Here is a 21,949-nt window from a genome sequence, read left to right on the forward strand (position 1 = left end):
TAATTGCTAATGAAATAAACCAATTAAAAGCCATTTTTGTGGTGTGGCTTTTGTATTCATGGTTAAGTGCTAATCTAATTTGCATTCCCGCTGAATAACAAGCGTTCTAGCGCAAAAATGTTGCCTATAAATAGTGTTGTGCACCTTCTTATCAAATTCACATGATCAACCTCTCCTCTATTTTGCTTGGGAACTAATGTGGTAAACCAAAGTTTACAGGACTGCGTTCTCTGGAATCCTCCCAAGCGGAGGACTTCTACATTCCGATTGGTTGCTGCCGAACCGCGTCATAGCTCATTACCATAAAGTTGACCTGACTTCAACTCTCCTCGCCGCTCTCGCCATCCAGGCCGCGCTGCGCCGCCCTCGCCGGAGCTCGCTGCCGGCTTACATTGAAAATGAGTGACTTCCGGCCACTTTGATGCTCTCACCAGCAGCGGTGTGAACGCACAGTAACTTTATTTAACTTGCACTATTTTTTCAAACTTTGCAGACCTTTTACATTCACAAACAGCTATATTTCACACTGCATGAAATGTAATATCTGAAAAGGCATAATAGGGGCACTTTTATGTTCCAAGCGATTTTAAATTGTTTAAGCCTGATAAGACACAAAAGATAACTCAATTTGGTAAGTGCACGCTGGTGTTGTTTTTGGCAATTATGCTCATGTCAGGTTGCAGTGTTGCATCATCACAGAAATGCATCCTGTTCATGTGCCAGTTTAATGTTTGAGAGTTTAAGAGATTTACAGTTTACAGTTTAAGAGATTTTAAACCATTCAAGTGCACGAAAGAATGCCAAAAGTGTGCTGCCATTGTTTTTGGAATTGTAAGTACCTTATTTCTAACAAAAATAACAACATAATGATATATATCATAATTTTTAAATGAACCGACTCTTATTGTGATATATTTTGGTCACATCGCTGTCTCTGAGTGTGAATTTTATAATGTCACATTAAAAATGCTGGATTTAAACGATGCAAATACGGTTTACTGCAAATACTGATGCAAATGGGCAAAATGCACATAAAAAAACATATACACTCGCTTGAGGTGGGTAACTGTTTTATTCAATTAGAAGACATGCACATAAAAAAGTGGAAACACGTGACCCAAATCACAAATCTTTTTGCGAACCCATTGGTTGCTAGCACCATACTATACGGTTTGAGATACAGGAATATAAATACTGTAGATTAAGATTTAGCTTGCAACCAAGAACTTATCTTGTGAGATTTTGTAATATTTTTTGTCTTCATTATATTAAACAAAAAAAGCACATGATTGAGGTTGCGCCACAATCACATGCTGCAGCATGCAATAGGTGGACCTTCCTTGTGTTTCAAAACTTATTCAGCATGACTTGCTCACTACGCCTCAGCTCAAAGACGAGCAATATGGATAACAAGTCAGTCTGTCCCTGTTTTAATTTATCTTTGATGCTTTCTTTTAGATTGTATTGTACTGTTGACTTCACCATTGCATGCACTATAGGGTTCAAACCTACAACCTTTTGGTTACCATTCCATACCATTATCCACTAGGCCACACCAACCCTCTTTATAAAACAAGGCATTATATATGGGTATATAGAGGCCCCTTCTTTAGGCCAGCGTCTGCACTTCATATGAAACGCATCCCTCTGCAATTTCCTCATTTCGCTCTAATGACTTGACGGACCTTGTGCTTATCTGGCCGTTTGCTCCTAAAATAGAACTAATAGCCTATATATCTTGAACCTGTTCAGAGGCTGGTTGGTAAACCTACACTTTTATGAAATTCAATCAGTTTGGACTGGAATGATTGTTTTGTGTTGGTTAATCGCAGTTCAATGATCCTGTGCCCCTAAAGACGGCGGCCACAAGCGCCCGCTCTGTTCTTGCTCAGTCAAGGATTGTTCTGTTGATAGAGCTTCATTAGGACTGTTGAAGGTGTATGTTGGTGGGATTCAATAAGCTGCCTCGTCTCTTTATTCTTCTCAGCGCTGCCTAGTTAAGCATGGCTAGTACTAAAACAAGGACTTCAAAGTGTTTGTTAAACTATTCAGGTGGTCAAGCCAGTTCCTGATAAACACACACACACACACACACACACACACACACACACACACACACACACACACACACACACACACACACACACACACACACACAACCCATCAAAGACAATGGGAATATTATTCTGGAAATTAAATTTGATTTAGTTATTATTTAAAATGTAATGTTTTGCTTAACATGTCCAATTATGATGTCTTGACAAGTCTCAATTTCTGTATATTTACAGTATATATACATATTTGTGTATACACATTTAACCATATTGGTACTTGTTTTGACATGCTTAATATTAACACACATACACATATAATATACAACATGTACAAGTATGTTTCCCTTAAACGTACAGCCACACACATTTTTATATTTTGATGAACATGATCAGACATTTGAGCCAGAGAAAAGGAAAAAAGAGAGCTTTCTCTGAATTCTGGCAGTTGAACACAAGCTTTTTGCTTGTGTTTTTGCTTGGTCTCTTGGGTATGGCCATCAAAACAAAACATTTCATGGATTCGTTTCCATGGCTACACGAAATATCCAAATAGTTCATTCATGTCAGTGCAATGGAAAAACAAGAAATAAACAATGTACTTCATAGTTTCTGTCAAGTGTTGAGAGAGTAGCTCAGACAGCATTCTAACTGAAACTAAACAATAAATGACTGGATATAAGCTGATTTATAATCAACATTTCTCTTTTTTTGTCCGCCATCTTGAATTTAATTAATCTCTCTATCTTTTTTTTTTTTTTTTTGTCTGAACAGAGTGAACAAAGCCGATCAAAGTATTTTTCTAGCCCTGGCGAGACCATAAATCCATTACCCAACTCCACAGCAACAAAAAGAGCTGTCCTTCAGAAGATGTAAGTTCTTATATAGCTTGTGATGATCTATCCTTATCTTCATTTAACATTTCCTCATTCTTCCAGTGCCAAGCAGGCTAACGTCCAACACCAAGATAATCAAGAGTCCAGATCAGACCAATTGCAAGTGGATGAAGCACAAAAGGGTTTGTCCGAAACGTGTCATCCTGTCCTCGTATTGTTCACGGGTGAGTCATTAGAGGAAGGGAAAGTTGTGTTGTCATCTAAATTAAGTAACGATAAAGAAGTCACTGAACCACATCTTGATGCTACCGGTCCGAAGAGACGACCACGAACCCCAAGCAGCTCAGGAGAGGACGTTGACCGCCAAAAGACAAAAAGATTGCGTCTTGGTGACCCTGCAGGATTGAGTGATTCCAACAAGCTCTCTCCAGACGTTTGCAGTCCCCAGCCTGAGATTTCACAGACTAACCAAAGCGGGCTGGCCACAAGTCTGAGAGGCCTATCCGTCAAGCCCGTATCCTCTGGCTCTTCTATTAGTTCCAGATTGGCCGCCAGAGAGGGAAGGAAGGGGGGCGAGCCCAGAACATCCCGATTACGCCGGCTCAAGAAGTCCTGAGGGACGCAGCGGCATAGAACGAGAGAGGATATCTGACGCCACCACGATGGATGTTACAGTACACACTTCTACCGTAATGCTGTCTGTCAGCGGTGGTTGCACAAGAGTTCACCACACACAGTCTTTACAGTATTTCCCTTTTGCCTTCAAAGTAAAAAAACTCAATAGCTTATATTAGATTACCAAGAACCTCTCAAATATTTGGCTTCATTAGTAACAGCTTAAAAGCAACTCATGCAAACAATAGCTTTGCTTTTGGTTACGTGTTGTAGTTTGCGTTTTCTGCGTAAGATTTGTATTTCAGACTAACGGGAGCCTCCGAGCACGCTGTGGCTTCAAGCCCAAATCTCTGGCTCCATCCGTCTGAAATCTCCACTCTTCCAGCTTCAGCTGAGCACATGATTGATTTCGCTGTGTTTTCACATACACCACGCTCCTTAAGCGATCAGGGGTTTTCACCGTTGGAGCCGACTGCCGTCTCCCTGCGGTTATTATTTGTAAATGTGTTATTGCTTTTCATAACAGCTAAAAGTCTGCTGTGGGATGACTGACAACGTTATGGAACGCTGTAGTGCAGCTCGTGGCCGAAATTTGGCTAATCAGGGGTGCAGTCGACATTGATGTAGTGCGTGATGGCAGGATAAATATATGTATGGATATAAATTTGAGTCGCATTCTCATGCTTACAAATCACTTGATGTTTATGCCTTTAGTATAATAGATTTGTGTCATAAAAATTGTATCAGAATATACAAACATTGTGCTGTAATAATGCCATAACGTTACAGTCAAAATGCTTCTGGTTTAGAGTTAGAACAAATTTTAAAGTAATTTTACTGTAAATTTTGATTTCTGTAATGCAATTCAAATCATTAAATTCTTAATCAAACAATGTTCCTATTGAGATACTTGTGAACTAAATGTCCAAGAAATACTAAAAACTGAAATCATCACTGTTAATGCAATCTATTGTACTGCCTTGCAATTTTAACTCATTTTACTTTTACTTTAGCATTAATAATGAAGAAATTATGATTTTTTTTGTTTTTACTTTTAATTATTTAATCCTCTGAATGACATAACATTGGAGATTAACATTGAGCAAATTTAAGTTTAAAGTCGCAATGTAACAAGTAGCAACAGATATTTTATTATGTTATGGGTCCCACTTTATATTAAGTGGCGTTAAGTACTATGTACTTACATTGAAATTAATAATTTGATACAATGTACTTATTGTGTAACTACATGTTTTTACATTGTACTTACATTTTAAAATTTCCTGCATGTAATTACAGCTGTAATTACTTTATGTAATTACATGTGTAATTACACAGTTGACCCTTCCCTTACACCTTAAACCTACCCAATCCACCACACCTGTCCCTAACTTTACCTGTATCACACATCAATAGCAGCAAAAGTGTTTTACAATACAACATGAACACAAAAAGTACATTGTACTTATTTTTCAATGTAAGTACATAGTACTTAACGCCACTTAATATAAAGTGGGACCATGTTATGTATTGTGATGTACATAAGAGTGTAACGAAAGTAGGCTGGGAACTTCTATTTCAGTTGTTGATTAGATTTTGAGATCAGTTGGGTTTAAATTGACATTTTGAGTAAACATTGTGAGGTAAAAAAATATTTTTTTGTTAAAAATGAAGAGCACATAGGTTCAGAATAAGATTAATAACATGCATTTACAAAATAGATACGTTGAATTTGCATTTCATGCCAACAAGAAAAATGTCCTCTATAAATGAAAATGTCACCAACTCATTCAACTAACTTTGTTATGTGGAACACAATGGGAAATTCTGGAAGCTGTGTTAGGCAGCCATTTCGATGCACTTGCAATGTGTCATTTTTGAAGCTTGAAAGCATCAGTCACCATTCAAAGCACCCTACATTTATCTTCAAAGACGCTATTTGAAGCCTTTGTGTGAGAAACAGACATAAGTTTAAGTTGTTTTTCACTGATTATCCTCTGCTGCGAATGAATCGAGTCAGCGAGTTTATCTTGAGTCTGATTCATAAATCATTCAGAGAGTTTTATAAAATGAATCACTGAAAAGATCCCACTCAAAAGAATATATCATTCACAAATTGGACTTGTTACTTCACTACAAGGAGAGCTAGAGATTTCAAGATTTGTCCCTCTTTTTCTCACAGAAAGCTATCATATGACACAAGAAGACTTTGAATATAGGGAAGGAGTTGTATGGAGCATTTTGACAATGCCTTTGTGTTCTTTTTGCGCCTTGAAACCTCCAGTGCCCATTCATTGTGCTTGGAAAAACAGCAACCTAATTCCTCAAAATGTCGTCTTTTGCGTCCCACAGAAAAAAGAAAGTGTGTACAAAACATGAGGATGAGTAAATTACACAATTTGCATGATTCATGACTGAAAAACATTGGGAAACCCCTTTCTTTTGCTAATCACCATAAGCTTTGCCTTTTGCCCTGCAGTTATTTTTCTGAATATCTCATTCATCACGTGGGGTAGGTTTTTCAGTCACAGCGTCTACAATCTGCACAGCTATACCATTTAAACGGAGCTTGTGCCTCACGTAATTTTACGTAAGCACAAGAGAGGATTCAGCTTCTCCCAAAGCAGCACAATAGAGCACAAATCGAAAAAACAAACATTTAATTTTCCTTTTATACAAAATGTTTAATAAATATAACATTCAAAAAATATTGCCAGGAACAAACTAAAAAAGAAACAAAGACAAATTTACAATAAGGTCAAATATGAACATTGAATATTGCCATGATCTCATAGAATTTACAAATGTGATAAGCATGTCGGTTTGGTGTTTTAGAGAGCCTCAATATAAAAGAACTACGAAAAGAACACTACATGTGCACAGCAATAGAAAAGGACTCCTGAAAGCAAGGCAGTCATCTACAGTGTTTCCTTTGGCCTCCTACTGTTCAAGTATTCACAGCCTAGCTTATGACATACTGCAAACCGAAGCTGAGGAGAAATGATTTGTGTGAATCAGGTTTACCAACAAGCAACTAAAAGACTCGTGTTCCCTTTTTTTTTTTTAATGTTTTTAATGATTTTTTTTTTTTTTTCATCCGTGGCAAGCAATATGTCTGCCACCAAGTATCCAAACAAAAAGCAGCCATGATGATGACATTACCTGCATTGAGCAAGTACGAGTTGGCAAATACAAATATTGAAATATCTGACAATGTATAAAAAAGAAAGAAAAGAAAAAAACATATCAGGCACACAAACGCCCGTCTTGTTTCTTAAAAAATAGACTGCTTTATTTCCTCTTTGAAATTTTGGTATGTGAAACATGAAACAAATGTTGTCCGAACAAAGCTATAGGCTGACAAAGCTATCAAAACCTTCAAAACTAGACAGGACATATAAATAAAAAGGAATGATATTTTAAGGCTCTTGATTATTAAGTTAATAAATCAAATATACACAGTGATTAATTAAAAAAAAATATACATATCTACACTAAATTGACAATTCTTCATATTGGCAGCAAAATGCTGACCGACCTATCCCGCCCAAAGAAAGGAAAAATAAATAATTTTTTTGCTCTTTTTCTTTTTCTTTTTATACTCATTTCCGACAATTGCTGTGGTGCGTAGCTGTGAAGGCACTTTCAGTTCAGAACTAGAAATAAAACCAACTAGAGAGAGTTTCCACACAGCCGCTGGATAAGGAAGAAACAACTACTTTAGCTGTGAGAGCATTGTCATTATGAACGAAAATAACACTTAAAACTATTTGCAAACACTATGCAAACTTTTCAGACTCATTGAGATACTCAAACGTATCCACAAAAATATAGACATTTGAAATGTGTACGTTTTCTTTTTTTACTTTTTTTCTTCTCTCTTTTACAAAGGAAAACACTGGATGTGAAACGCAGCATTTGGGTTTTCTAGCCATCCACAGCAACTATCAATTGCCAGTGTGAAGCCAGCTTGTCGAAACTTAAATTAACACAGGATTCTAGGCAAATAACAGCCTTGGAGTCCAGAACACAACTCAACAGTTTTAAGAAGCACAACCCTCCCCCCCGAGACCCTGCCAAGTGACCGGTAAGTGCAACAGGGGTTCGGTCGCACGGCAACACAGCTGCCTGCTATACGATATACTCCATCCTGTTTAAGCTTTGTGCCGTCTCCAAGTCTCTGTTGTCCTGTTTGTTAGTCCAGTTTGGGTTTTTGTTGGGAGCGCGCTCCTCCCGCTCCACCAGCGTGTAGGCCGGCTGCTTAGTGAAGCGCGCTTTCTGCAGGTGTTTGTCCATCTCCTCTTCCTCCACCTCAGAGTTATGCGTCCTAATTTTGGCAATGATGGAGTTCTTCCCCTCGTAATCTTTTATGGCCACGCCATGGGCCGCATGTTTCTCGATGGGGTTTTTGATTTGGTTGAGCTGCTCGCGCACGTTATTGGTGGTATTGTCCTCTGTTGCTGAGGTAGTTGTGTTGCCGTGGGTGTTCTGTTTCCGTCGACGGTGAATGCACCACATGAAGGCCGAGGCCAAGGCGAGGATCCAGAGCACGATGAAGATGGAGCTGAGCAGAGGAACCAGGTAGTCTGGAGAAGAAGAACCAGACGGACAGTTAGTCGGTGTTCAGGAGAATGACATAGTTTTTAGTAATGTATTCATGTACGTTTCTTTTGGTTTTGAAAAATGTTTGTGTTTAATGAAAATCTAATTTAATGACAAAAAAATGTCAAGTGGTTAACCATAGGGGTGTCACAATGTATCGCAATACAAAAATGCAACAACATGTATTGTGGATAGTGACAATATATATTGTGTATAAAGTTTACAGTTTTAGTGACAGTACTACATTAAACTACTATATATAATGTTGAATATAATGTTTAATAATGCAGTGGGGGAAATTGTGGGTCCTGATAGTGCCAAATGTCTTATGTTACCAGTAAAAAGTGGCTACATTATTTTAAATATAGATAGTCAGTGACAGAGTGCAAGCATATTCGTCTAAAAGAATTCTGTATTTTCAGCTTCAGAATCATGAATATTTTTATTATGGTGTCACCATTGTCCGTGCATTGGGTTATTAGCACCAAGTCCGAGCCTATACATTTACATCCACAATGTAATATCAAATTTAGAATTTTAATCAAAAGTAAATTTTTTGTTAACCTTTTGTCATATGTCTTGGAGTATCGCAATAACGTTGTATCGTGAGTTCAGTATCGTGATATGTATTGAATCGTGGCATGAGGGTATCGTTACACCCTATTAAAGCCCAAAGTATACGAGGGTCCACGTACCGCAAATTTCGGCAACAGAATAGTATGTGCACTGTCAGTTTTTTGTTTTGCACTAATCAGTTGTTTCACAACAGTGGCAACACTGGCTACAGATCATGCGCAGAACATACCACTCCAATCTGTGCTTTTTTGGAATTGCGCTCTCAAGCTAATTTGCTCTGTTTAGTAAATCTGGCCCTATATGGGCCATTCTACAGAATTGGTGCAAACTGCTGTCCCTCATCCAAAAAACACATTTGAAAAGCATTTAATTATTAAAATCTTAGATGTTTACTAAGATCCTTCAATTATCTATTGAAACCCACAATAATATTTAAGATATCAGTAAGCTTTATATATATAAAATCATAATTTATGGGCTACTTTCAATTAGGAGGTGGCTGTCCCAAACCCTAACCCCTAAATTTCAACTTGTGAAAATGATATTGAATAATTTTTTGCAAATTTTTCCATTCTTGTTTTAAAAAAAATATTTTTGTTTTTTTAAAAAAAATGAAGTTAAAAAAAATATTTATTTTATATTTTATTTTTAAATCATGAAACTTTATCTAAAAAAACATGTCCCGCATTTTCATGTCACTACCAAAACAGTGAATGTTGTAGTCCATTGGCTGAGACTGATTTTAACCACACTCCTACATTTTTGATCAGGAAATATTCCTGTGTCCCTCTCTCTCATGTGCTATATGGTGAGTAGATTGATCCCATCATTTTGAGGTAAATGTGTTCTAAAGTCTAAAAATCTGTGTGTAACTTTAAGGAATGTCACTACCAAACTCATTTTTTCTGCTATTGAGTATTTTTTTTGGGATGTTATTCCATAAAATTTAGTTGTTATATGTGTTCAACTGTTCTGACCAGTGATGGCTAACCATGTGCTGATTAGCATCTTCGAGCTAGGCTCAAAAGTTATCTAAAATTGTCACTACCAAAACAGTCACAACCGAAACATTTTCTTGAAGTTTCGGTTGTGACATTGTTTTGGTAGTGACAAAAGGGAACACATAATCCTTTATTTGGAGGAATAAACTACATTTTAGTACAGTTATGCAAATAATTACTACTGTAGTATGTTTTAGTAGTGTTTTAGTATGCAATATTCTGTTAAAATTCTGTAATGTGATGAGGTTACAATTACTTAAGGTTGCAGTCCATGATACTAGCTTAGGTGTAAGGTTGTTGTCAGTAATGTTAATTTCTATGATTAACTTGGCAAGGAGAATGACATAAAACACCAACATGCCTAAAAAAAATAGAAAAACTACAACAGAGAGACAGAGAGAATACAAACAAAGGTTGAGGGAAGACCCAGTGAAGTACGAGGAATACTTAAGGAAAGAAAATGAAAGAAATAAGAAACGAAGGGAAGAAGGAAAGTTGAAGAGTATCAGTGAATTATCTGACAGGGAGCAAAGACATGTCAGAAAAGCATGGAGGAAAAGACAGAAAAGACACAGGATGATGGTGAAAAGACAAAAAGAGATGGAGACATTTTGCAGGGCTTCCACACCACCTAGCACTTCCAGTGAGGGTGATCAGACACCAGTACACACACACACACACACACACACACACACACACACACACACACAGTTCAGTGGTTCTGGAGATTTATCTGAATGAGGAAAATTATTCTGAAATTAATGTATTATGTAAACACACACACACACACACACACACACACACACACACACACACACAGAGTTCAGTGGTTCTGGAGATTTATCTGAATGACTCATAAACAAAATGTTGAAAATGTGAAAATAAAACAAAGTGGTTCTGAGTCTACATTGTAAGTTGTTGTTTTTTTAGGAAGAAAAATCTATGAGCATACCTCTTCTCACTTGCACCTCAAGACCAAAGTATAGAATAGCTCGAGGTGTTCTTATAAGATATTTACTGTCAGATGTGTGTCTGCTATATGTACTGACTGCATATGTGCATCATAGTTATTTATTTATATTAACATAAAATGTGGACAGTCTGATTCAGCCATGGCAAACTAATTATTGTGGTCACTACCAAAACATTACTGTCACTACCAAAAATGTGCAGTCACTACCGTAACATGGGATGTTTTGTCAAAAATAAAGTATATTGAATTATCAACTAAGATGTTATGATAGTGTTTGGTTCAATGCATATTAATACTAATGAATCCTTAACTTTGAAATCAGTACGATAAACTTTATGCCTTCTACAAAGAAAGATTGGGTTCAAAATACAACAAATCTCATAAATCACACTTAAAATATTATTAAAATTATAATCTTTATTGATTTAACCAGTAAAAATATTTTTTAAAAATAGAAAAAATATATATTTATAAGGTAGATGTAAACAAAATCTTAATAGGTCATTATAAGCCTTCTTAATAAATTATTTAATATTGTGTTTCGGTAGTGACAAATTTGGGGAGAAGGAAAATATTCCAGCATTTTCTGAAAATACAATATGAGAATTAACTGCACAATTACTAGAAAAGCATACCTTGGATATTATACAATTTGCATACATGCAAAATTTGTGGGAAAAAACAAAAAAAATTCAAGATGTTTCCAACTCTGACTTTGCACCAATTCTGTAGAATGGCCCATATTCATGAATTTGAATGCAATTTTAATTATTAATATACTATATTAATAATGCAATTTTTTTTTAAAAGTGTCGTCATCGACCTGTTCCTAGACTACAATGGAAACTTGTCTTAAAAAGTGCTGCTGCACGTTTTATTCCTATTTACTGGTGAACATTTGTGCATTGGAAATTGGAAAATCTTGGAGTTATACAGAAGTACTGTAGGGAAAAAATAATCCACACATCAACTTAACAGCAAAATGTTCCTGTTTTGGACAAGACATACCCTGTTTATACCGGGTCCCCTGGCCCAATCTACAGAGGCTGGCGCACATGTTTTAAAGGTTTCTTAAGTGAGGAAGAGACTAAGCAGCTTGGCAGAAACATCGGACGCCATTTTTTATGAACAGCATGCATAAAGAGGGCCCTGATGTCTAATTGAAGTTCCATCCAACTGGCAGAGCTGATGTAACATTCCATGGCTTCAATGACTTAAAGCTTCTTTTGACAGTTAAACATTGCTCAAGCAAGACAGACCAAGGACAGACAGTTCAACACGACTGGCCTCGACTGTGGAAACCTTAATACTTTTATTTTCGACAACTTTCAGCAAAGATGGACCCAATGACCAGTATGATGGAAAGATGCTTACCAGTTTTGGGGCTTTGTGTCTGGTGAACCCGTACACCAGTGATGGCTTTGATGATGGTGCTGTTCCCATTTTGCTTGCTCACCAAGTCAATGATTTGAACCGTAATGTCTTTAATAGGACTCCTGTCCAACCTGGCCTCTTCTGTGGACTGCACAAAAAAAAAAAACTATCATAAAAATGTGCGTTTCTACTAATTCTGCCTTCCTTAAAATATTTGGGGGGGGAAAGGAAGTCGGTGGGGTCCAAAACAATTCTGGACCATACTAACTTTCAATGTATGGACAATAGAAAAAATACATTTTTCAAAATATCTTCTTTTGTGTTCCAGAGTAGAAAGAGATCAAACAGGTTTGGAAGGACATGAATTCAAATTTTTGAGTAAGCTATTCCTTTAAATAAGGGGTTCCTTAAAACCTTCCTGACGAGTTTAGTTGCAACGTTAATTAAAAACTGAACTAGCAAGGTCATCCAGAAAACTAGAAACTTGTGTTAGAGCTAAAGGTGGACCTCCAGGAGCATCTTTAAATGTAATGTTATATCCATTTAAACCTTTTGAAAAGCCATACTTACGATGCTAACGTGAATCTCGTTACTAGCAGAAGAAGATGGCTCACAGGTGATGGACACAGCATATTCTGCCGTGAGGTTCTTCAGCAGGTACCAGTGCCTCAGCTCATTACATACATGTTCCACACTCAAGCCCTGGCAGAATAGAAGGATAAATTATGAGTTTGTTCATATTTAAACCCATTCCAAATAGATAATATGCATCCAAATCCAAATCCCCAAATCTGCTCCTCAGTTTTTAGGTTTGTTTCCCATAGCAAAGCAGACATTGAGGGCAGGGCGAAAAGACCAGAATGAAAGATTTAGTCGGTTGGGAGAAAGTAAAAAGAGACAAAGACGGTAAGGTTTTTCCCTTATCAAATATGAATCCTATACACTCCTCCCTTGTTTCTGTAGCACATTAGAAGAAGAACTGTGTTTTTTTTATGCCTGTCGCTGTCATGTTTTGCACTCAGTTGTCTCTCGTTCAGCAATTCAGACCTGCTGGTGGGCAGCCGCCAGCGGTGTTTCTCAAACTCTGTTCTCATACAATGACTGTCTAAGTATTAAACCGTTACGGGATATTAGCTCAGGAATGCCTTGGTTCGGAAAGGGATACTGAGCCAGGGCTTATTGTACAAGATGAAGTATTTCTTGCGCTTTTTTCATCTAAAGAAAAAGTGTTTGGATATGACAACAAAGCTTGCGAGAATCCAACTAGCCTGGAAAACTTCACCCACGAGGAACGTTGTATCCTAGATGAAGAGAACCTGATATTTCACGCCCCACTGCGCTCTCGGTTCTCCACCGAATTAGAGACGGGTGGAGGTCTGGAGGAGACGTTTGGAAAAGGGGTAAAACGGCTCAAAAGCTCATAATTCAATGGCTCTCCTCTGGAAGTATAACTCACTTGAGGCATGTTCTCCTTGTTAAAGGTGAACGTGATGTTGGCACAGCTGTCGTCTTGGTAAGAGAAGCTGGCGTGGCATTTGGAGGGTGGAGAGGGTGCAGGGGGCCAGCACTCTCCCAGACTAGGACAGGGTTTGACGAAGCAGTGCTCTTCCTTGATGGGAACACAGGATTGGCCAGCAGGACACCCACCTCTGGTCTTTCCTGCCCGACATGACTTTGGCCCACACCACATCTAAAAAAAAAATAAAAAAATAAAAAAAGTCAAACAATATGCATTTTGATGGCATAATTAAGAGAAATATTACTAATTGCATCAAGAATATGCAAAGTGGAAGCTAAGTTACCATGGTGCAATGAACCCTTCCATTTTGACATTGGCAAAGGTTGCAGTTTTCCTCCCATTTGGCGCCATCAGCAGTTACTTGACCATTAGCAATACAGGGTCTCCCAATGACTGTGAACGACACCAACAGAAGATTATGACATGGCAAGAAAGGGGGTTGTTTGATCTTTTTGAGTAAAAAGAGTCTTTGAGTCATAATCATGCAGCCCAAAGGCAAATTTTGAGTTATTGGTGTGGAAATGAAGGATTTTGGAGGTGTTAATGCAGGTCTTGGGTTTTTCCAAGAAGAAATTATGCTCTCCCGAGGGGACAGTGAGGTTGGTAGTTATGCGGTGTGTTGCTAGTTTGCACAAGCTTATATGACTCTCACCTTCTTGACACTCTGGTCCTGTTCTTCCAGGTGGGCAAACACAGCGGTAACCATTGATTTCATCTACGCAGGTAGAGCCAAATGCACAAGGAGAAGACTGACACTCATTTATATCTGAAGGAATGAAGAGAATCTGTTAGGAATCACACTCCGAATGTCCTAAAAGCATTCCAGTAGCATGAATAGCAACAGGTACAGTTTTGTTTCCCAAGAAAAATATATAAAATATCTAGATTTACCGGTAACACTTTACAATAAGGTTCATTAGTTAACATTAGTTAATGTATTAACTAACATGAACTAACCATGAGCAATCCATTTGTTACTGTATTTGTTAATCATTGTTAACGTTAGTTAATAAAAATACAGCAGTTCATTGTTAGTTCATGTTAGTTCACAGTGCATTAACTAATGTTTACAAGATTTTAATAAAGTATTAGTAAATGTTGAAATTAACATTAACAAGGATTAATAAATGTTGTATACGTGCAGTTCATTATTAGTTCATGTTAACTAATGTAACCTTATTGTAAAGTGTTACCATATAATAAGCAAGTCTGCTAGCGATATTAAAGGCTTGTTTTCTAAGAATATTTTCAATCAAAATTTGTTTTTGCTTAAACCAAGAGAAAATTGTCATGCAGTCTTGCATATGAGATAAATATACATCATTAAGTGAGAATTTTGATTGAGACAAGTTCATAAAGTATGACTAAACACCCTATCCTGATGGACTATATCATCTTGAGCTAAGCTGACAGTAAAGTCATGAGCTCATTTGCAGGTTTGGATGCATCAAACAGTAAAGCCTAAGGTATGTCTTGTGCAGCCAGATGAAAGCTTTTCCCACAAGAAAAACGAGCTCTGTAATCAGTGCTGGATAAGCAGGCTGATTGGCTTTCGGTCACTCAGAGTAAGTTTTTCCCGAGGGGCCGTGAACATCAGCGCTGCAGAATGCAAGGACGGTGCTCGCTGTGTCGTTGGCATTCTGCCCAGAGGGCTGGCTAATTGGGTGGCTAGACTGCATTTTGCTCCAGCTCTGTTTGTTTTTGAAGAGATGTGTTGCACATTAACAGGGCTGACAGCCAAGAGGATCAGGCGTCATCTAACACTCACTTATGCGACAGTCTGGCCCGGCGAAACCCGGAGCACACTCGCAACGGTACCAGTTTTCACCATCCACACACGTCCCGGTGTTGTAGCTGTGGAGAGAGAGAAAGACGGAGGGTCAGGCACAGTTCAATTCAGCCACCATTACAGCACTATAAACAGGCTCCAAAATTAGCACTTGCCAAGCGCCAAAGGAGAGTAAAAGCTGGCATATTGACATACTGCATAAGAGCTGTTGGTTCACGGTTCGAGTTTGTTCAAGTTCGAGTTCAACTAAAGTTGAAAAAGTAATCAAATCGATTCCAAATAAAACAATTTTAAATCAAATAAAATGATTTCATATCAAATGAAAAATAAAACAAACAATTTAAAGTAAAATATAAAATGGCTTAAAAATTTTAACTCACCAGTGAATGGTAACTTTATGAGTAAATTTGCAACAAAATACATTCTTTTACTCAAGTTGTAAAGTCCGACTGTCATTGATAAAAGTGACGCAAAGATTCAAAGACATGCAAACTGTCTACTAATAAAAACATTAGTCGCAGCTTGCACATCCCAACAACTTTTACAACGACTACGTGAAAAACTACAGGTATATTCAATTATCAATAAATTTGGTGTTTAACCAAAAGTACATTTTGGACCCTGATTCCACATGACACAAAATCTGTTTTGATGGTATATGTTATTGTGATTCCTGACAGCTCAGAATCTTGCTCAGACAAAATGTCAAAAGCACAATAGGCAGCCAGCTTAACGCACCCTTGGAATGACAGAAGCTATAGGAGTGCCTGTTTCCCAGCACTGAGAGAGTGTGAGAAAGTGCGGCACAGCTGTACGGGCCTGTTTACAGCGGCAGGCTGTGTGTAAATGTTTTGCCAGGACTTACCATGGGTGTGGGTTGCAGTCGTTGGTATCTGAAAGAGAGAGAGAGAGGAGGGTTTGTTTCACTTCACACCCATGTGAGCACATAAGAACGAACACAACAGTGAACATGTCAGAGCTTGTGTCGGTGTGCGCGTGCGTCTGCGTGCTCGCGTGGGCGTCCAGCTTGGCAGACTCGCTGATTGCTCGGTTACTAACTGACTCGCTGTCTCCAGCTTTTCTTCTCTCTTCATTTTTTAGGACTCCAGATTTCTGTTCTCACAGAGTGAGAGGTGTACAACAATACATGAGAAAGGCACATCAAGTGGGGAAAAAGAGAGAGAAGGTGGTGAGCTTGAGGAAGGGGGGGACATCTGTCTCCACTTTCCCTCATTTAAATTTTTTCCTTCATAGCTGGCAGCAGTCGACAGTGTCCAGCCAGGGTGAGGTGGGTTTAGAGAAAGAGAATGGAAAAGAACGAGCAAGACAAAGCCAGGAAAATGGATCTTTGCTTTATTCGCAGACCAAATGAGGGTTGAAAACCTTTATGAGTAAAATGACTCCCTCTTCAACTTTAAATCTATCTAGGAAGTTAACACACTACTCACTCTCGGTGCAGGTGGATCCTTCCCAGCCTTCCTTGCAGACGCAGTTGAAGGAGTCGCCGTTGACCACACAGGTGCCTCCGTTCTCACATGGGTTGGGCAGACAGCTGCTGTTGTTGGCTGCAGAGGAACCACAAGAGAGGTCAGAACCCTTTGAACTGAACAGATCAACACGACTGCAACCACAACAAGACTGCCACATTTAAAACAGACCCGCTACATCTTGAAGTATTACCAAGTACAACATTTCCCAAGGCTCGTTCCAACTGAATTTCCCATCAAAGAATTGGAGCCGACCGTACGCCAGATATGATATTTTCTGCATCAAGCAAATTTGTGAAAAAAATGTTCGTCCAAATTTTTTTACAGACCGTGCTATTTGAAGCAAATTACTGCCAACACATTGATAGAAATAGAGTAGAGTTCATATGTAAGCTAGAATGATCAAATGTTAAAAAAAAACATAAAAAAAAAAAAACTTTTTTTTAATAGACCTCATATGTTGTCTTTATTCAGTATGTCTAATATCACAGTTACTATTTTTCTTACACTGTCTAAATTGGTTTTAAAATGTAAAGCCTTCAAATTTTAGGAGGGAGGTGGTAACATTTCGGGGTCCTTGGCATTATAAAGTTTGAACATTTAAATGGCCATAACATTCTAGAAAGGAGCGATTTAAAAAAATATTCTAAAGCACTTGCAAGAAATACTTGCAGCAAATATGTAGCTTATAGGTTTGCTACAACTGTTTGCTCCAAAGTGCATTTTCGTGTAAAAGTATGACTTTGCAGCAAGAAGCATGCCATAGGGGTTTGTGGGATTGCTGCACGTGAGCTGTATCACATTCTAAGAGTGAGAGAGAAAGTGAATGGGAATCATCCAAACTGACCTATGTTACATGTGGCACCATCCCAGCCAGGTGGGCACCTGCATTTGAAGATGTCCCCTTCATCATGGCATGTACCTCCATTGTTGCATGTGGCTTCGTCACATTGGCTATCACCTGAAATTACAGTTGATCCGATAGTAGTTTAAAACTCTGTGTACTCGCAAGCACGAAAACAAAAACTTAACAAACTGGGTGGGTCATAAAAATAGTCTTTCGTACGGGAGTGGCAGGTTTTTCCCTTCCAGCCATTTCTACATTCACAGTAGAAATCGTTCACTAGGTCTTGACATGCTCCCTTGTTTAGGCAAGGGTTCAAGCTGCAGTCATCTATGTCTGGAAAAAAACGGGGAGAAAAGAATGAGAAAATGAACTCAAAGAAGCACAAACATTTAGTATAAGTAGAGGAAAATCTATTCAAGTGAACATACTGATTTCGCAGTGAAGTCCTTCCCAACCGTCAGCACAAATGCACTGATAAACGTTCACCTTATCGATGCAAGTCCCACCGTTGCGACATGGGTTACTTTCACAGTCGTTTATATCTGAAAAATGACCAAAGACACCATAGAATTTAGGATCATCTAAGACCATGTAAATAAATCTTTAGCAAATCTCCAAATAAATATATTTTTTAAACCGTATATTATAATGTTGTGATGCCTAAAATCACTTGTAGCATTATTTTTTTGGTGTGTTTTATATTTAATTCATTTAGATGAAATAGTCAAGGGTTTTAATATTAGGCATTTATCAGTTATCGGTTAAAATAATTATGGACTTATTGGAAATAAGTGCAATATCAATGAATCCCTATAATCCAATAATATGTTCAGTCTTACTTTCATGACAGTAGGTGCCTCTGAAACCTTCCTGACACTCGCACGTAAACTGGCCCCCGGCCTGGCTTCTGCAGCGCCCGTGAGGGCCACAGACGTTGGAGGAGATATATCGCACCCCGTCCGGTGTACTGTTGGATGCCACGGCAACAGTGCAGCTGTCAATCACTGTCAGGGTTTCAATGAAAGAACGAAATCCAGCTGTTAAATCTCTGAGTTCTTTGCAGACCGACAGCAAGTGACATAAAATCTACAAAAGCGTGTGACACTACCCATTCTTCCACTTAACAGCAATCCAGGCAATGTATTCAGATATTTTTTTTGGTTCACTTTAGAAAGCAAATCCAGTTTTTACATCTGCTTTTGCAGAAAGAATGTGCGAGGAGGCCATTTAATGCACATAAGCCCTGACTCTGCTCACAAAGAAACTTGATGGGCTTATCTAGCTGTGGGGTTTGCCTCTCCTCAAACACACACACACACACACACACACACACACACACACACACACTTTAAAACATCCAAGGCAGAGAATCCCACCAAGTCATAACCACGGAGAACACACACAGAGCTGTTAAGAAGCTGGCAAATGTTCAGGAGGATTTGGGAATGGGGAAAGTGTTTGAGAGACTGTGTGTATGTGAGCTGTGTGTCCAGAGAGGTTACTGTCAAATAGCTCACTGTGGGCTGAAAAAGCCTCATGTAACAAAATATGAGTTCTTTTTTCTCATCTTTCCCCCTGAAGGTGGTGGGAGAGTCCACGGGCCTGTAATCTCGTTTTACTCAGCAGCTGAACAATGGCATGCAACTAGCAGATCAGCTTACTATGGGTTTTAGAGGCGCTTTACAAAGAGATACTGAGACGAGATCCGTCCCGGAGACTGAGATTTCTCACCTTGGCATGATGTGGTTCGACAATGGTCCTTCAGGTGAGAGCAGTTTTTACCCTCGTAGTCATCGGGGCATTTGCAGAAGTAGTCCGAGGCCAGGTTGAAACACTGCGCCCCGTTCTGGCATGGGTTGGGCTGGCAGTAATCGATATCCAGCTACACCGGAGAAAGATTTACAAGAGGAGAAAAGAGAGCTCAATGATGAGGGGAAAATGATATCCAGGCATTTTTGGATTCTTAGAAAACAGAGCAACCCTCAACAGCCTCGACACGGCGTCTGCCAGGAAAAAGCGTACCAAAATGCTCAGGAGAATAAAAACAAATAGAAGAATATTTTAAAGAGCTAGCCAAACCCTGGCTGTCTCAAACCTAGCCCTTCTTTCTTTGTCTCTCTCTTTCCTTGGGGTACAACTAGAGCTGGGTGAATGAAGGTATACACTGCTGTTTAAAAGTTTTTTTTTTTAAAAGAAATTAATAATTTTATTTGGCAAGGATGCATTCATTTAAAAGTAACACATTTATAATGTTAAACAATTATATTTGTCTATTCTTTTGAACTTTCTATTCATCAAGCAATCTAGAAAAAAATGCTTCCATTACAGTTATATAAATCCTGACAGTCATTACAGCTTCCACACAAATATTAAGCAGCACAACTGTTTTGTTTCTTGAGCACATTATATATGATTTCAGAAAACAGTTATTTTAAATTCTAATGATATTACTGAGTTTGCTGTCAAATAAATGCAGCCTCGGTGAGACATTAAAAAACATTTTAAAAAAAGACAGAGCCCAAACTTTTAAGCGGTAGTGTATAACCACCAATAGAACTTAAAATTCTGCTATACCGTTTATCAATAGAGGAATTTCATTCTATATGAGAGCCATTTTGTTTGGATGCATCAGGACAAGTGTACAGTTTAGCCACAGTTTAACTGTAGATATGCAGGATGTTTATGGTTGACGAGCAACATCACAATTTGGCACATTTAATACAGAAATCAACTAGAAGCAATTTTATAACTTTGAACTTTGTCCATGCAATCATATTTATATTTTGAGTCTTATTTTTAACTTAAGCATTACATAATGTGAGGCGACTAAGTACTGATACAAGATTCATTTGTTTGTTATGAATAATTTTTTAGGTCGGAAATAAATATACAGTAACTGTTATATAAGATTTTATATACAAAGAATCCCTCACCTGACACAGCTGACCCGAGAAGCCAGCAGGACACAGGCACTGAAATCCATTGACTTCATCCTGACACCGACCACCGTTTAGACAGGGACTGCTAGCGCACTCATCCACGTCCTTCTCACAGTGTTCACCCGAGTAGCCAGGAGGGCAAAGACAGCGGTAACTGTTCACCAAATCCTGTTAAAGAAAAGAGCAAGAATTTTAAAAAAAATCCCTGACAAAAAGCTACAATAACTCAGTGTACTTAAGTGATGAAGGTCAAATAAGCCCTCTGCCATAATCCTAGACACACTTTCCTGGCACTAACCCTGAAAAATTATTATTCTGTTTAGACGGCTTACATTTTTTCATACAACACTATTGAGAATCAATGGTATTAAGAGGTCAGCCTCAGACGACACACCCATGAACTCTACGTGTTTCTGTTCTGGATGTTACAGCTTCCAGGCTTCTTAATGAGCCCTTTTGAAGACAAACTAGTCACTGGATTTGTCAAAGTTTGAGAGGTTCATGGCATTCACTCTGAAGGGATTCGGGAATTTTGTTTGAAGCAGACAGTAGCAATTATAGGGGATATCATTGAGTACACCTGTACATTCCACTTTGTTCATAGTTATATCCAATTTCAGATAAACCCCTAAACATCATGTACAAAATAACTAGCTGTACTTGGCCGCTTTACATGCCAGTCTGAAATGCCAGCTCCTTCCTGCTTGTGAGTGGGCAGATCTTGGAAAGAATTGTACACTACCATTCAAAAATTTGGTGTGGGTAAGATTTGTAATGCTTTTGAAAGAAGTCTCTCATGCTCAGCAAGGCTGCATGTTTTTAAATATATATTTATATTTTATAATGTCATTTATTCCTGTGATGGTAAAGCATTACTCCAGTCTTTAGTGTCACATGATCCTTCAGAAATCATTCTAATATGCTGATTTGGTGCTCAAGAAACATTTCTTCTAATTATCAATGTTGAAAACAGTTTTTTCAGTATTCTTTGAATGGAATGGACACTGCAAAAGAACAACATTTATTTGAAATCTTTTGTAACATTATAAATGTATTTACTGTCACTTTTGATCAATTTAATGCATCCTTGCTGAATAAAATTATTAATTTCTTACTGACTCCAAATGTCTGAACAGTAGTGTATATCGATAGTAATCAAAGATAGTCAACAAAGACTTCTGAAAGTGAAGTCAGATCAGGAGATCTCCTACCTTGCAAGTTCCTCCATTCAGACACTGCCCCTGGCAGTCATTTATGTCTAAAAATGAAAGAAATTTGAGTTTATAACCCATAAACACGGTGCAGAAATAAATCTTTGCAAACACAAGCAGAGCTTAAAA

At 38.2% G+C, this 21,949-nt stretch overlaps 2 protein-coding genes across 2 annotated transcripts in view; one reads left to right on the forward strand and one right to left on the reverse strand.

Annotated features, from left to right (window-relative positions):
* slx4ip (SLX4 interacting protein) overlaps positions 1-4,398 on the forward strand; it is a 48,924-nt gene extending 44,526 nt beyond the window's left edge. The window contains exons 7-8 of the mRNA XM_079856278.1: positions 2,826-2,923; positions 2,990-4,398. Of these exons, the coding sequence (XP_079712404.1) occupies positions 2,826-2,923; positions 2,990-3,503 (612 nt within the window). The 3' untranslated portion in view covers positions 3,504-4,398. The remainder of the gene's footprint in view (positions 1-2,825; positions 2,924-2,989) is intronic.
* Positions 4,399-6,151: 1,753 nt separating this feature from the next.
* The window catches only part of jag1b (jagged canonical Notch ligand 1b), a 40,264-nt gene continuing 24,466 nt past the window's right edge, over positions 6,152-21,949 (reverse strand). Inside the window, exons 11-26 of the mRNA XM_079856266.1 lie at positions 21,821-21,867; positions 20,604-20,777; positions 19,402-19,552; positions 18,510-18,674; positions 18,099-18,212; positions 17,890-18,003; positions 17,671-17,784; positions 16,785-16,901; positions 16,202-16,229; positions 15,316-15,401; positions 14,200-14,313; positions 13,831-13,940; positions 13,485-13,718; positions 12,599-12,730; positions 12,029-12,176; positions 6,152-8,088 (exon numbers count right to left, since the gene is read on the reverse strand). Coding sequence (XP_079712392.1) covers positions 7,634-8,088; positions 12,029-12,176; positions 12,599-12,730; positions 13,485-13,718; positions 13,831-13,940; positions 14,200-14,313; positions 15,316-15,401; positions 16,202-16,229; positions 16,785-16,901; positions 17,671-17,784; positions 17,890-18,003; positions 18,099-18,212; positions 18,510-18,674; positions 19,402-19,552; positions 20,604-20,777; positions 21,821-21,867 — 2,303 coding nt within the window. The 3' untranslated portion in view covers positions 6,152-7,633. The remainder of the gene's footprint in view (positions 8,089-12,028; positions 12,177-12,598; positions 12,731-13,484; positions 13,719-13,830; positions 13,941-14,199; positions 14,314-15,315; positions 15,402-16,201; positions 16,230-16,784; positions 16,902-17,670; positions 17,785-17,889; positions 18,004-18,098; positions 18,213-18,509; positions 18,675-19,401; positions 19,553-20,603; positions 20,778-21,820; positions 21,868-21,949) is intronic.

The sequence above is a fragment of the Squalius cephalus genome (assembly GCF_949319135.1).
Source record: "Squalius cephalus genome assembly, chromosome: 21".
NCBI lineage: Eukaryota > Metazoa > Chordata > Actinopteri > Cypriniformes > Leuciscidae > Squalius > Squalius cephalus.